Raw genomic sequence first — 17,965 nt, 5'->3', positions numbered from 1 at the left:
AGCGCTGTGTATATTATACGTTGTTTTGCGTTTCTCGGTCTACAAATTCACTGGAATTGGCAAAACTATAAAATAATAACAATAATGTACGTCCTCCCAGTCCATAATGGACTCAAGCAAACTTTGCACTCCATAATGGGCTCGACTGTCGCCTCGCCCATTATGTCGTTCAAAGTTTGCTTTCGTCCATTATGGGCTGGGAGGGCGTACATTATTGTTTAAATAATTTGATCAAATTTGGAAATTGAGATATGTATTGTTGTCACTTGTACAGCACCTTGGTACCTTAGTGTTAAAGCTGGGGGAGACAGCAGAGCTCAAAATTAATGGTAGTCCTGTGTCCCTACTTTACCATTTGTACCTAGCTAGTCTGAAATTAATGGCAGTTCTGTGTCCTTAGACTACATGTACCAATACTTATCATTGGGCTACCATAAGTTAAAACTGGTCACCCACTCAGTCTGCTGCTGATTTTGGGAGGATGTTCAAGAAGGAATATTTACAGATATGAAAGTATTTTGACAACACATATATTTCAAATGTGGTCCTGTTTTCAGTTCAGGAATACATATACATTGTATGGGACTACTGGCTACCAGTTTTGGAGAGTGCAAGTCCAGTTAGACTATTAAATGAAAAATTACTTTTGAACCCTGAACTGAATAGTAATATTACAATGACAGTGACACCAGTCCCGACAAAATCTTTTTTTTTTTATTCTCTCAAAACATTCAAATGTTTAGAGGTTAATATTCATTTTAAGTTTTTCACCTGACTGTTTTGCGATCAGGTTACCATTTCACTCAAAAGAATAATTTTGTTTTTATTTTTAAATACATCATTTTACTCAAATCAGGAACGAAAACAACCCAGAAACTTAAGCAAGTATTAGTCTACCAGAATACATGTACATTTTGTATTGTGACTTGTTTGTTAAGAGTCAAACTGAGTATCGTCCTTCACACATCTACAAACATGTAGACACAGACCTGCAAAAATTTTAACCAGTAACTATTTCTGAATTTATTACAGTTGTCCTTCATGACCTCAAGGCTTTTCTTGAAATGAATGACTCCATTATGTTATGGTATTTCAACCCCAACAATTACAGTGCAGCTCACATAAAACATCACCCAGTGAGCCCATCACAAAAGGATCATTCTTGCACAATTGGGGTGCTAACTATGCATTGATGCACTGTTGTTGTTGCATCATCAAAGCATCTGCATGGAACAATGCTTGCATCTCTCATACAAAATAAACAGCACTTTATGCGCACATGTTTTGTGACCTAGTAATAATCATGTACTCTGCTTCCTCACTAGTGTACAGTGTTGCAGCCAGAGGTTTTTTTTGGGTCATTTGACACACATTTTTGGACCTGACTCACAATTTTGGAAGTGACAGGTCATAGATGACCCACACTAAAAGTGTCTGCAAATATGTTTAGCAACATGACCACGCCTATAGCAACAGTTAAATGATTGTGTATATTGCATAGATAACAAGAGGGTAGGATAGGCAACTGCATAATCATTCAGCAAATATCTAGCATGGATAAGCATGTGGGTAAATATCCCATTATACATGTATATCTCCCTCCTTTGGTAAATTAACAGTACTAAGTTTATTACTGACATGTATACAATGTATCTCCCTCCTTTGGTAAATTAAGGGTACTAAGTTTTATTTATTATATTTACACTTGCTGCATATTACAAATCTTTATTGACAATCTTTAAATTTCATTAGCCCTGTCCCTACATGAAATGTTGAAATGGTTCGAAACTGAATTATGAAGTTTGTTTTCCTGTACATGTATTGTACATGCACTAACATGTAGGTTTCAGCCAACTCAGTTGATTCTAAGTATTTGGTTTGAAACTGATGCAAAAGCAAGCAGGACTAAACAATGTACAATGTACATACATGTACATGTACAATGTATACTCAAATCCACTGCTCAGTTTTCTCATGAGCACAGAAACCGTTATGAAATGATTTTAACACAATCGGCTCAGGTGGGGACTTATTTTCACAATCACCTTAATAACCGTGAAAGTGTAGATTTACATGTATCTTAAAGCTTATTATAATAGGATTAGCATTATGCATTTCTACTGTGATCTGTGTTTTGTTCAACTCAAAGCCCAACTACATTTAGCTGTTCCTACAATATACAATGTAATGTTTATACAATGTACCATGAATAAGCCATAAATGTGGAAATTTTATACTCAAGACAACGTGCATCTACAAGAATATACAAATGTAAACTTGTATGTCATGACAACACATGTTCACGTTACACTGGTTCTGCTACTGCACATTTGCATGTATCAGTCAAAACATTCAAAATTGCCATCACTTTCCCCTAATTTTTCTTTGATATTACTGGCTCTGGTATAATAGTCATCTCAAATATTTTTCTTCATTCAGCCAGAAAATACTCGTGCTTTAAGGGTTTTGTCACTACTCATCTAGCGACTCAGTCATAGTGACAAAGGCTCCTTTACATGTACATCATAGGTCACTCATATTTTCCCAGTCAGAGAAGAGAAAAATATTGAGGGAATAACATCTAAACACATTGACATTTCATCATATTTAGTTCTTATTTGTGACAACTGTATGATTGAACCATTCCAGATACAAGTTTTGTGCATTTCCCAAAAGAGCAAATATGAACAGGAAATAGTATAAAATTACAGCTATAGCCGGGACTGTCCGGTTTTCCAGCTCAGTAATTTATAGTATGTTGGAAGGATCCGGTAAAACCTAAACTGTCTTTGTGTCTAACATACATTTAACAATATTAATTCTATTTATAAATTTGTCCTAGCTGAGGCAGTACTATTATGCAAGCCAAATGTAATAATTTTGCATTTTGTGATACTGATAATGACTTCTAATGATATGATTTGTAGAAATTTTAGAATCCAATGTTACCACAAAAGACATCATTATCACTAAACTGCACAGTAACAAGTTCTGTTAATTGGAATCTAGAATGATCTGAAAATTATGTCCAGCACACACAATTTTATACATGTATGTACATGGTACATGTATGTAGGCATTACGATACCAACTAAAACATATATCTATTTTGTACATTAATATTCCTGTGATCAGGAAGAGTACAACAATATTCAATTGTTACAATCTACAATGTATCTAGTTTGTATACATGTACATTGTAGATAAGACATTCATGCCATACATTTTGTACTATCAGCTACACATGTACATTTGTACAATGTACCACTCACTGGTTTAGAAGTCTGGTAGGGCTGAACAACATGGCGTATCTTACAGTGGTTTAGAAGTCTGATAGCATGGATAGGGCTGAACAACACAACATATCTTACAGTGGTTTAGAACTCTGATAGGGCTGAACAACACAATGTATCTTACAGTGGTTTAGAAGTCTGATAGGGCTGAACAACACAATGTATCTTACAGTGGTTTAGAAGTCTGATAGGGCTGAACAACACAATGTATCTTACAGTGGTTTAGAAGTCTGATAGGGCTGAACAACACAATGTATCTTACAGTGGTTTAGAAGTCTGATAGGGCTGACCAACATGGCGTATCTTACAGTGGTTTAGAAGTCTGATAGGGCTGAACAACACAATGTATCTTACAGTGGTTTAGAAGTCTGATAGGGCTGAACAACACAACATATCCTACAGTGGTTTAGAAGTCTGATAGGGCTGAACAACACAACATATCTTCCAGTGGTTTAGAAGTCTGATAGGGCTGAACAACACAACATATCTTCCAGTGGTTTAGAAGTCTGATAGGGCTGAACAACACAACATATCTTACAGTGGTTTAGAAGTCTGATAGGGCTGAACAACACAATGTATCTTACAGTGGTTTAGAAGTCTGGTAGGGCTGAACAACACAATGTATCTTACAGTGGTTTAGAAGTCTGATAGGGCTGAACAACACAATGTATCTTACAGTGGTTTAGAAGTCTGATAGGGCTGAACAACACAACATATCTTACAGTGGTTTAGAAGTCTGATAGGGCTGAACAACACAACATATCTTACAGTGGTTTAGAAGTCTGATAGGGCTGAACAACACAACATACATTTGTATCTTACACTTACAGTGGTTTAGAACTTTGGTAGGGCTGAACAACACAATGTATCTTACAGTGGTTTAGAAGTCTGATAGGGCTGAACAACACAACATATCTTACAGTGGTTTAGAAGTCTGATAGGGCTGAACAACATGACATATCTTACACTTAGAAGTCTAATAGGGCTGAACAACACGACATATCTTACAGTGGTTTAGAAGTCTGATAGGGCTGAACAACACAACATATCTTACAGTGGTTTAGAAGTCTGATAGGGCTGAACAACATGACATCTTACAGTGGTTTAGAAGTCTGATAGGGCTGAACAACACAATGTATCTTACAGTGGTTTAGAAGTCTGATAGGGCTGAACAACACAACATATCTTACAGTGGTTTACAAGTCTGATAGGGCTGAACAACACAACGCATAGTGTTTGAAAAATACAATCTCCCTGCCAATACGGAAGAAACAAGTTAAACATTGATTCATGACAGAAAATATAATGTAGATTGTATTTTTCAAACACTATATCATGTTGGTAGTGCCTACAATGTACATGTACAGTACATTCAAGAACAACTTTCTGATTGCTTGCTTGATTGATCGATTGATTGGCTCCGTATAACAAATTTACAACCCTCATTAATAAATTGGTTTCGGTTGAAGCACTAAAAGGCAGAAAAAATTATTTGCACTCAATTATCTACTGTCATTACTATAACTACAAAATATAATTGACCTGTAATGAGTCTGGTAGATGGAAATTGCATGCACATGCATTAAAAAATGTAGGAGCCGAAAAAAGGAAAACTGACAAGCACATAATACACAGACATACATGTACATGAAGAGGCAATGTACAAGAATGTTGGCATTACAAACTAAAAACATGTACATGTAGGTACTGTACATTTGTATTCAAGCCTGTAGTACACAAATATTTGTATTATCATCTTTGACTTGTTTGTTTAGTGGAGAGATAAATATTTTTCACACACAAACCACTTCTGTTCTGGTCAAAGGCCCTCAATCAGCAGAAAATATTGTTCATCCAATCAGTGAACCCCAACTGTTATAATGACAAACAATTGTATAAGTAGCATCCTGAGCTGACAAATATACCATATTTAGACATTATGTAACTGCCCCAATAAACACTTAACTTTATGAAGGACTGTGTTATTGGTCAGAATTTTGTAATTGAAATGTGTGGGACAGGGTGGCTGTGGATGAATTTTAAACTGCACCTCATGCATCTCAGGAATTCTAGAGTAACGACTTTGGCTATAATGTGAGTGGAGGAGTGATACCATATAGGAAGTAGACTAGTAACCAGTGTTAGTGTACATGTATGATCAGTGTTGTTGTTAGGGGTTCCCAATGCTGACAGCAGGTTTAAAGTTGAGAGTTTTATTACTGGTACTATGGTATATTAAAAACTCTAGACCTTCTGTCAGCGTTTTCAATCTCTCAAAAACCTGTATCCTACATTTTTGGTTCTAAATCTAACCCATGTTCGGTATCGGTGGAGATACTGTGCTCATCATTCCAAGGTACAAAATGTTATTTTGTACACAACACTATTATTATTATTATTCAGGTACAGGGTATACATTGTATGTACTATGTACAAATGTACATGTGTAAACTGGATCTGTACTACGTGCAGTCATGCATATACATGTATACAACACAGGTCAAGGTATTTGTATAACCTGGTACAGTTGTCACTCACGTATAGTATTTTTGCTAAGGTGTGGGATCCCTGAAATTTGTTAAAACTGGCATCCATGTACGATATTTCCCATATATTGTAATGTAATTTCGGTGGGGAACCCCGGTAAAATGACTGGGAAACTTAACTACTTACTGCCCTTAAAAAATACTGTCATGTATTTATGTATTTATGTTTTCTTATCACGGACTTGAAACAAGTTTACTAGTTTTGTAGAATGAAATATTTCCTATCAACGTCACAAGTTACGTGTACTAATTTACATTGTAGTTTGTTCAGTATTGTTGGAGATGTTGTGCTTTTCATACATGTACAAGGTACAAAATTCCATTTTGCACAGGTTAACACTGTTGTTAATCAGGTACATATCTGTATGTGTATGTGTACATTTTTTACATGTGTATATTGGATCTGTACTACAATGTACGTGCAGACATCCTATCATGTATAGTGTACATTTTTGTGGGTCAAGGTAGTGACTAGTAGTACAGTAGTAGTACATGTAGTGTAGGCGTGATATGCTGCATATAGATATGTCATGTACACGTGTATAAAAGTTATGGTTACTTCCTTCTTAATATTTGTACTGTGTATATAAATGCAGACTGTACATGTACATAGTCACATACATGTATGGACTACATGTAAATTCTAAAATGGAAAATATAATGTCAAAAATAGAATTGTGTGTTTGTGTTTACATTTACGTTGGCAACAAAAATATTAATTTCATATAATAAATATTTATATAATGAATTATAGGTACATGTCATTTCTATTGAAAATATACATGTACAAATAGTGTCTAAAAAAAGAGAATTTTGTGTTTACATTTCACATGGTACATGTATGATGTCATAATGCGCTTGCCACCACTTTGGAGTTTGAATGTATCATACAACACATAAATTAAAAGAGAGATCTCACCTGTTAGTGTTACTAGTGTAATGTAAGTAACAAAAGATTGTTACTTAAATGAATGGACACAAGGTGTCTTTATGCCAGATGACATGACAGGGCCATCTGTTAAAGGCCAAGGTTTCAATCCCAGGTTCTGGCATTAGTGTTATCTTATCAGTGGCGTCATGGGGATTACATAGGATTATTCCTTTGTTCTGGACCAATTTTTAATTCTTTCTGCAAATTAGCAGTTTTTCACACCTAAATTTTAATCCTTTTTCGAAGCGGGCCATTTAAATGTTCTAGTAGAGAGATTGATATCAAATCCTTTCATTGCTAGTAAACAACTCTGGTATGATTTCTAAAACATGGAACAATTAAATGTTATTCCCCAATATATTTCTTCATTCAGCAAAGGAAAACATGGGTGACCTAAGGGGCCCTCGACACTACAAGTTGCGAGACGAGTAGTGACAACCGTTAGGTCACACAGATTTTCGGGTTGAATGAAGACAAATACATGTATTGCAGAATAACATAATTTATACCAGCATCATTAATATCAAAGAAAAATCAGGGAAAGTAGTGGTAATTTTGAATTTTTTGACATATTTTGAACACAGCAGAACCAGTGATGTAGACAGCAGAACCAGTGATGTAGACAGCAGAATCAGTGATGTAGACAGCCGAACCAGTGATGTAGACAGCAGAACCAGTGATGCAGACGCGCGTTGTAGAACATACAGTCTATATATTTCACAATAAGCCAAAACCCTGTCTGCTGCTGTAGTATACATGAATTGTAGCTTCATTCCAAATGGCCATTTGTAAAAAGTGTAAGTTATATTCAAACTGATTTTAATCAGCTTTCTACCAAGGAGGGGACTATTTGTTTGTAACGCAAAAGACTAAAAAACAGGACTACACAGGATTAACTGCCTTAACCAGTTGGGAAAACAAGACTACAATCCTATAATGAAATAATACTACATATTATACATACATGTACAAAATGTACATATGTAGATGTAGTAACATCTATTGTTTGCTTTCAACATACATTGTTTAATATTACATATCCCAGATTTCATCACAGACAGCTGTCAACAATATTGCACAGAATTCACAATATGTATCGAAATCCTTTTAACAACATGGCACCAGAGCAGTTTTTACTCATGGATACTTTGAATTTTGTTGGCTTACATTTTATTGATCTGTGTGTATTACAAAGAAAATTGTGCAAAAAAATACTGTATCATATTTAAAAGGATTTGATAGCATTTTCTATAAACGTGGCATGATCAAAATTTGTATTTCGGTTTTCTTGCCACATATATGTACATTATGTATTACATGTACATTTTACTGGCTTTCATGATCAGCTTGACAAAGGTTTAAAATTTAGGTGTGAAATACAGTTGTCTGGCAGAAAACAAAAGAATGAATACATGTGCATGTATGTAATCATTAAGGCTTCATTGATAAGATAACACTTCTGTTCTTAGTAGATTACACAAGTGGGTGATAGCAGTTCTTCTGTTGTGTAATTCTAAATCCCCCTTTGATCAACATAGTGTAAAAAAATTGGAAGTCTCAGAACAGTACTGTAAGTTCATTGAACTCTAAATATAAACTAGTTTTCAGATATGCCTCCATACAGGGACTATGTCAATAGCTTATCACTGTTGTATCAATCTTAGAAAACCGAAGGCAGGGGGTATTTATTTATACACAAAAAAAAAGTTGTGAAAAACAGGATATCTAATTCAGAATAAGTGTGATTCATATAAATACTGCATCATATTCATTAAGGTTATTGGTATGATAGTATTTTTTTTTTAAATAAACACTATAGCACTTATTCTTTTCTTACCATGTATATCTAATTGGTTTTGCATTCTATGTACAATCTTAACAAATAAATGGACTAATTAATTGCTATACACCAAGGATTATTTTTATAGCAAGGTGACAGAAACAAGCATACATGTCTTGTCAAAGGGAACAGGTAGCAAAGCCGTCCATTTATCAAATTGTATGAATCCTTTCCAGTGTTTTTGCTAAGGTTGGGAACCCTGGTTACAGAAAGGGGGTAAAATAGGCATACATGTAGTTTCCCACACATTGCATGTATACTGTAATTTTGGCAGGGGGAACCCAATAAATGACAGGGGAATTCAGGTAGATTTTACCTGCTTACTACCCTTAACAAAAGCACTGCTTCCTGGCATGATTTGGGAACCTAAATCGTTTTAATAACAGTTATATGCCGGTATATTTTAATAAAATGAAGACATTTATTGACACCATAAACAATAATGTGTCATTTATGGCTATAATAGGAAATTTACAATCACCTACAAATTTGTTATTACACATATCTATTTTGGATTGCTCAAAATGTGTAACATACAAATGTACTGTTCTCTGATGGAGAAATATGACAAATGTTCAAAGAAGCAATTTGAATTAATTTTTGTTTTATTTTGTAAATGTATACTACTTATGTACAAACGTACAATATTTTGCTCTGTACAATTCACATGTACATGGCTATCTCACAAGAGAAAATGAAAAAACTCGTTACAATACATCATGCATATCCATTCATTGGAAACCAAATTAGAACTTAGAAGAGTGCTATTTCTTGATACCTGTACATTTGTATACTGTTACAATATACATGTACATTGTACATCAGTATGCCCTCTAAGCCAATTTGACGCTCCACTGACACACACAATTTCTACATACATGTATAGTTATGCACCCAAACTTTAGTGTTCCCCGACATGTATCTTACTATGTGGCGACTCTCAAGAAAACATAGTTTTTTATCATTTTGATAACAAAATTTGGCTATCAGTAGAGGGCACACTGGCCTGGGTATATTTTACATTTGTATCTAATAATGTTGGAATGTCAAAATAGAAGAAGGTAAACTTGGTCTCACATATATGTAGGTCTGTAAGTACAAATGTACATGGCACGGAAATCATGGTAACAACTAGGAAGTCATGGTAACAACCAGGAAGTTACAGTAACAACCAATACATTGTTAGTCAAATGATTGTTATTTTTAGCTTGTCGGTGTTCAAATAATATTTCTGGTAGCACGAATTGAGAGCATCTACACCCCAAGGTGTCAAACTTCCATAATGCTTATCTTACATGTAATTAATGACTATCCTCCATTCATTTATTTTCTCACTCACTCCCTTGTTCACTCATTCACTCAGTTTAGTACTCATGATAATTGTTTAAATCAAGTTTGATAAATAGTAAGTTTTCAATTTTAGGAGCATTTTGCTCCCAAAATTTAAAATTCAGGCACAAAATTGATCCTAAAAAATCTTGCTCAAAGAGTTACATTGTAACTTCCTACATGTAGGCAGCAATGTTCACCTCAAAAAGGATCACTAACCAACTAACCCATTACATACATTTTGTACATGTACATGTAGCAGGTTTCCAATTCAACTTCTGTGTTTGGTAGGTAGTCAGTTTGATGAGTTGTTATAAAAGGTGTCATCAACAACTTTGCACTGAATCCCTGGGGAAGGGGGGGGGGCTACTCCCCTTATTTGAGACTACGTACGTATATGTTATTTGCCAAATACCGTTCCATATCTTGCTGCGAGAGGTAATTTTTCTGGTATAACGGAGAGCCGGAAGCGAGCCGTTATACCAGAAAAATTACCTCGAGCAGCAAGATGTGGAACAGTATTTGGCAAATAACATACTTATACGTCACCTGCGACTATGAATTCATTTTTGAATGTCTAAAAATGCTGTTTCATGTTAAAATAAAATCACTTCCGCGTTATACTGTTGAGCGTAGTATCATGCACCTCTCTGGTAATTGCAATGCGGTTGTTTACATCTCAGCCTTAACTTTATCATCCAATTAGAGTGCGCGTTTGCTCAGTAGTATAACGTATTGTTTACTATTTGCATATCACTCATAGATATATTCAAACTTATAACCATCAGCTGAAAAATGAGTGCGTCTTTGTTTTGCGTACTGTATTCCATTAAATTTACATAAATGTTTGTGATATACTTTGTTGTTCTAGTTAAGCCAAAAATGCACACTCTGTGGTGGTAATTTTGATATCCTTCATAAATTTAGGAATTCATGTTCACGATCGCGTGACGACCGTATCTGGACTATCGCCGTTCTGCATGGAATTTTTGACATTTTCCCTCTGACACAAAACATACAGTTCAAAGACTTGTTACAATGTATACAACGGTGATATTTTGTTCGATTGACAACAAATTTGGCATTGGAAATGCTGGTTATAGTTCGATCTCTAGTTGTCTGCTAGATTTGTTTACAAGGGGATGTGCAGTGATCACGTGATACAACAAGCAAAAAAACGGCTGTTGGTGAAAAATACGCCTGTGTATCTGCAGGGCTCTCAACCAATCAGAATGCGAGATTGGTGACAGGTGACGTATAAATGTGTATATGTGCTGCCCTTTGGGGGGTGTTTTCTAACCCTTTGGTCTAAAATGGGGTCTGTTTTTTCGAGCTGAAGAGTCTAAAACAGGGTCCACTTCATTTTGCTCAAGGTATACATGTAAAATGTGGTACACTGCTCTTTACCAAATCATAACTGTCCCAAAGTGTTGTCATAACTGTCCCAAAATGTTGCCTCATTTAGGGCTAACTTCAATCTTTTACAAACCTGAAATGGTCTAAAATAGGGTATTGATTTTTGGTCAAAGTGGGTATAATATGGGGCCCTGGGGTTTTAATAATAATCAATAGATGTTAAAAATGTCAGAGATACAATGTATGATAAATTCAAGTTGTTCAATATCATGATATGGCTCAAGAAAAGCAATACCTGTTGTTATCTACAATTACATAACCTACATTTCTTTACATACATTGTGTACATGTATGTACATGTTATGATGTAACAAGCATCTACATTGTACATGTAGGCTGCAGAGCTAGTACACATGCCTGGTACTAGTCTGGGACCACATTGGATCCATACATTTGTACATATATTTTTGTGAATCTTACTTTGTGCGTCCATAGAAATACATGCACCATTTGTCGGAAGTTTCATACAACTTTTACTGCACTTCTGGTTGTGTAATTTCTATGGGCTTCACACACGTACATACATGTACTTACATACATGTACTGTACACATACGTTTCTGTATACATTCTGAGTTTTGCAATATTTATATTTAGAGTCTGTTAGATGGCCGTTATGGTGACATCGTCATCACGTCATCTATCACTGAGAGAAAAGTATTCCATGTCTAAAGCCAGTAAATATTACCAGTTCCTGATCAATTTACCAGAGTTCCTCACGAGTGTACAGTGTTGCAGCCAGAGGGTTTTTTGGGGTCATTTGACACACATTTTTTGACCTGACCCACAATTTTGGAAGTGACAGGTCATAGATGACCCACACTAACATTGTATGCAAATATGTTTAGCAACATGACCACGCCTATAGCAATAGCCAAATGATCATGTACATTGCAAAGATAACAACTGGGTTGGATAGGCAACTGCATAATCATTCAGCAAATATCTAGCATGGGTCAGCATGTGGGTAAATATTTTGAAAAACTGTACAGTTGTGCTACAATGCTATTGGCACTTTTTTTGCAATGTCCCCCAAAAATTGTATGATGACCAGAAAAATGGAAGTTTTGGGACATTTTGTCCCACTCTTTGAAAAGGCTGGCTGCAACACTGGTGTAGCCATGATCAAAGTGAAAATCACAGGAAACATATATGTATAAAATGCAAATGTATAATGCAACTCTCATGCATGGTGAGAACAGGTAGTTTTATTATTCATCAATCAGACTAACCAAGAGTTTCATTTTTAACCAGGATTTTTGAACCCGACAGACCTTGGTTGTCACAACGATAAATGATAGTATGTACACGTAGGATAACCCCTGGTTGAATGACTGGGGAACTGGACATGTAGATTTTACCTGTCTACCAACCATAACAAAAACACTGGTAATATACAGTTGTAGGTAACCCCTGGTAAAATGACAGGGGAACTGTACATAGAGTTTACCTGCCTACCACCCTTAACAAAAACACTGGTAATATACATGTACAGTTGTAGGTAACCCCTGGTAGAATGACAGTGGAACGATACAAGTAGATTTTACCTGCCTACCACCCGTAACAAAAACATTGACCAGTACAATGTACATGTAGATAACCCTGGTAAAATGAAAGGTACCTCAGTTTGACCTCATCACTGCCAGTGTACATGTACAGAACTTTGTAGGTAACCCCGGTATAATGAAAGAGGAACTTGGGTAAATTTTACCTGCCTACCATCCCCTTAATGATTGAACAAAAATGTACAATTTTAATCTTCACATTTAATCTTCACGTTTTTACAAAGTTGTATTTTTTTCTTGATTTGTCTCATTTTAATATTTCCTGTTACGCGCCTATGAACACTTTCTGGATATAAGGTGCTCTACAAGTAAATATTTATTATTATTATTCATTATTACAAATACCATCTTTGAAACAAATAATTTTTTATACAAAAGCCAAGGATACAATCTGATGACACAAATCTGCCCCTCCCCACCCACATACAAAAGAAAGTAGTAATATGAAAACATTATGTATGTAGTTGTATCCAGAATATACATTAATATTAAACATGTACATGTATGGTGTGTGGGGAGGGGAGGGGTGGGGTGGGGTCATGTGGGTATTACACATCTTGTACCAGAACAAGTCATTTTTATAGTAACCACATCATAACAATATAAATTTATTTTATAATTAAAGGCCTGGGTTTCACTCCGAGGTTCTCACATTACCAGTGGAAGATCAAATACGAGATCACTCTTTTGCTCTGGATCACCTTTCAGGCAGACAGACACCTGTATGCTATGGCTATATTTTAATTATTTACGAAGTAGGCTTTTACTTAATTGTGCAATGTATTTTTTAATTAAATTGTTCCATGATGGCTGATCCATGGAGGTAGGTGTTTCTACTGCCAGTTGAACTAACAAAAATAAATGTTTTAAAAGTATTGCTGGTACAAAGCTATCAATTTAAGCTGGTTTCACCCAAAGGTAAAAGTCTGGTCACAACTGTTACGCATAATTATTTGTCAGCAATTAAGTATTAGGTCATGGCCCTTGCCTTTTACATGGACTTAACCTGAAGATGGTTTTTATTGGACTCACCAAAATTTGATTTTCAAATTTCTAGATCTCTAAATAAATGAAAGATGTTGACACTTTCCCTTGTCCCTCTAGTGACCTGTAGCCATTCGAACACCATCAAACTACATCAAACGAGGAACTGGTGATTTATTTTGAAGTGAAGGTTTGACATTTTCAGGGAACTAACTTTGGCAAAAATAACTAATTTAGATGATTTACATGAAAATGCTGGTTGGCTTTATAAATTTAAAATTTAAATGTGAATACATTTCAAATGGGTGACATATAATATTGTTCAAGTACTACATGTATATAGTATAGGCATGGATATACATCCATGGTATAATGTACATGTGAATAGGAATGGTACCGACATATATGTATTATATAGCAGACGATACAAAATTTGTAATTAATGGTAGTAACAGTATTGGATGCATTGTGACGAGAACCATAAACTTAAACTTCAATTCACTAACTGAGCCTGTACACCATGGATCTATTATTGAGATAATAGATCCATGGTACACCCCAGCAAATCAAATTACACTGGGAGCCTTTAGTTGCAATAATTGTAGCTTTGTTTTTATTTGCAATACTTTTTTATTATCTTTTATTTTGTGTTACTCGACATTTTTCGTTTTACTTTTTAGTTTCTGATGGGGTTTGGAAAGGTTCTAGCGGAGGGCGGAGCGAAACCGCTACATGGCAGTAAAGGTCGTTCTCTCTACCTGAAACATTGCAGAGTGCGAATCACGTGGACGTGTACTACATAGTACATGTACCAACTACCAATACCAATGCCATGTACTATGTAGATGTTTCGAGAAACCGATTGTCCAAGCAGGGTCATTATTCAATACAAAACTAAGGTCACATTGAAAACTGGGTCCAACGTCCTCCACGAGTGTTGTCTAAGTAATCAACAGAGAAATGTTACCCTTGGCGGGAAAAAGCAAGTACAAAAAGTGTTCGTCTTCGTTGCATGCCTTGGGTCCCCAGATCGCTGGGACTACACTCGTAAGTACTACTATGGACAAGTGACACAAGGACCAGGTATAATTTACATAACAAAGAACCGTGTATTGAGATAGCCCTACCGGACTCTCTTGTCATACCCAAGTTCACAATCGTGGCAATTTCTAATGCTCCGTCTGTTTTATCTAGTTTATGGTATTCAACATTTAGCCAGTGTATTATCACATGACAACGCCTCTTACCTCCGTCGTCCCCAGTGGTTATGCACTCCTTACAAAACGTATGCAAACAAGGCATCAGTTTGGGATTCCTCCCCGCAAATCCCGACTTGCACACACCGCACACGATCTTCCCAGTCTCCTTATTAATGTCTCCGTCTACTGTCGTACTTGCTTCCGAACTCATCCTTCGTTCCGTCTGTTAAATAAGCCACAAATTTGTAATGCGTGAAAGAAGTTGCTTCCTCCCTTAACTACACGCTCACGTTCAGACAATCTTTCGTTGACCCTATCGCTATCAGCCTCGCTGTGATCCGTTACACGACTTCCGGCAACCATTGGCGTTCACGTCAATCCAGTCGAAACTGGTTCAAACCAGATTTGACTAGTTCAGAACTGCCTAGAACCGGTTCGCTATGACAATACTTGGCGGTTCCACTGACGCCGTATAAATATGTATGAGTCATAGATTGTACATGCACACAGACACTTTTCGGTTGCCATAGCAATATAGATTGCAAACTGTTTTTCGGTATCTTTTTGAAGTTGCATAATTTCACAGCATCTTACCTAATCTTATCTTTGGTAATTTGAAAACACATTCTACATTTGTGTGAATATTTAAAAACTGGTTTTAATTTCACAATCCTAATCGACCTTCTTCGTAAATAAATAGATAAACAAGAAATAAATAAATAAATAGATAAATAAACTTAAATTAATAAATAAATACATCAAACATGTAATAAAAATACTTTCATTATTCAAATATGTGTTTGATTCGTCTCTCGGCTGTTTTGATTTGAACTGTGTAACGCCAAATAAGCCTAGTGTCCTATAAAATTCAATGTATAACATGAGCTTAAAAAAGATAGAATTTTACCATGATTGAAATGGTATGAAACAATGGGGTGTTATGGTCTACCTGCATCATGTCACAGCTACATGCTGGTTATTATATACCATAGACGTTGCTCGCCAACGTCTATGATCGATTGTACAACCTGAGCGTTCTTCATGCGTGACATCACGTGGTGGTGACAAATAGACCCAAGCCATTTCATGTGGCGGTTGCTATGGCGACGTTGCTATGACGACGCTCATTGGTCGAGGCTTATTGAACTCTTTATTGTCACGAGCTGTGTAAAAAAAAAAACTAACATGTTTACTTCTGGGCGTATATTCTTAATCACATGTCTGCCTAGCCTGGGCAGACTTATTGTTCTCGCCCAAAGACTGCTTGTTTAATACTTGGCAAATTGCACCCGGCGCCACGCCCGATATTTAACATATATGAAATATATAGCCTATAATGTCGCCTTATGAAAATATTGGGCGTTCACCGTGATGTGAAAATAGCGTTTGGATATTTGAAGAAGACATTCTTAACCAAAGATTCTTAACTAAATTTGTTTTAAATGGATTATTTTACCCTGTAGTTCTCGCTCTGCGGTTTAAATTTACCGTGTTGAAATACACGATAATGTGGACCGTGAACAACACAGTCTATCATGAGGTCTATGGTTAAAACGACGTCAATTTTACGATACCCGTTTTACTCAGGGGCTAGATCAATAGTTCAAAGTAAGATTTTTTAAAAAAAGCTCAATTCTTTTAGTTTGTGAATAGTTCTCATCCTGCAAAACCGATTTTACTTTTTAATGGAATCTGTTTTGTAACCCTAAATACTAAAAAAATGTCATCAAATTGAGAAATGGAAGAATTTTTACTGAATAAATACTACTACAGACTTATTTGAAAATGATTGTGCTGTCTGAAACAATGTTCAATTTTGGCCATTTTAGTTAGAATGGGTGAAGTCCGAGGTCTAACTAAAAGAATTGTTTTGGTTTTTTTTTATATCCTACATTGGACTATTGATCTCGCCCCTAATTTAATGTAGGCCTCTGTGTCATTTAAACTGAGTGGCTCAGGGAACACGATATTCTAAAAAAAATATCTAAAGCTACGGACCACATTCAGAATTCAGAGCCAAACAGTTAGTCCACCCCCAACTCATGCTCTGTGTCTTATATTTCACTGTATAATCATATTTATATGCTCAGAAAAAAATAAGATAACATGAAATAAAATATTGCGACGCGTATACACGGTGTCAACGAAAATAATTCGTACCCACCGTCCTTTTAACGCTGTTACAGGCTATCTGTAGCCTACCACAATCAGAGCTGTAATAACCGACCGTGCGTGAAATATTCTTGGAGCAATTACATATAATTACTTTACTTTTGATATTGAGCATGTAATGAATCACTAATTAAAGTAACCGTATGTGCTTAGTTTAACAGTTAATACCGTGAATTATACACATGCAAGTCACTGAGAAGTCACGGTTATCTGAAATTTCACAGTAACCTTAAGCAATACCGTATACCCCTCCTCCACCCCAATGAAGCATTTATAATAACTAACACTCGGATCGGAGGTTTGGAACATACAAGATATTCTAAAACATTTAGGTCCCGTAGGTTGGGTAAAAAACCTGATACTGAGATTTTAATTATATGGGACTACTGCAAGATGTGAATCTGATATAAAAGCAGTGGCCCCGCATTGTGCCCAGAACAAAATACACATCAATTTATTTATTTAGATCTTGTAATTTGTTTTTTGTCGTGACTTTATCAAACAGATATATATTGATTACGTCATCAAAACGACACTGAATACATTTGGATGAGTATTATTTTGTTCCTTGTGTTAACCCAGAACTATTTGTCGTCTTTCAGTCCTTTAAGATCATGGTTTCATTAGTGCTATACTGTATGTACTGTCCTTTACCATGGTTCCATTAGTGTTATACTGTCTGTACTATCCT

At 35.7% G+C, this 17,965-nt stretch overlaps 1 protein-coding gene across 2 annotated transcripts in view; it reads right to left on the bottom strand.

Annotated features, from left to right (window-relative positions):
- LOC144447975 (transcription intermediary factor 1-alpha-like) overlaps nt 1-15,408 on the bottom strand; it is a 29,532-nt gene extending 14,124 nt beyond the window's left edge. For both annotated transcript variants that reach the window (XM_078138100.1, XM_078138101.1), the window contains exon 1: nt 15,151-15,408. In XM_078138100.1, the coding sequence (XP_077994226.1) occupies nt 15,151-15,313 (163 nt within the window). In that variant the 5' untranslated portion in view covers nt 15,314-15,408. The remainder of the gene's footprint in view (nt 1-15,150) is intronic.
- Between the last annotated feature and the right edge of the window lie 2,557 nt (nt 15,409-17,965).

This window comes from Glandiceps talaboti, chromosome 17 (assembly GCF_964340395.1).
Source record: "Glandiceps talaboti chromosome 17, keGlaTala1.1, whole genome shotgun sequence".
NCBI classification, from domain to species: domain Eukaryota; kingdom Metazoa; phylum Hemichordata; class Enteropneusta; family Spengelidae; genus Glandiceps; species Glandiceps talaboti.
Note: the sequence above shows the minus strand (reverse complement) of the source record. Positions and strands in the feature narration are given on the sequence as shown.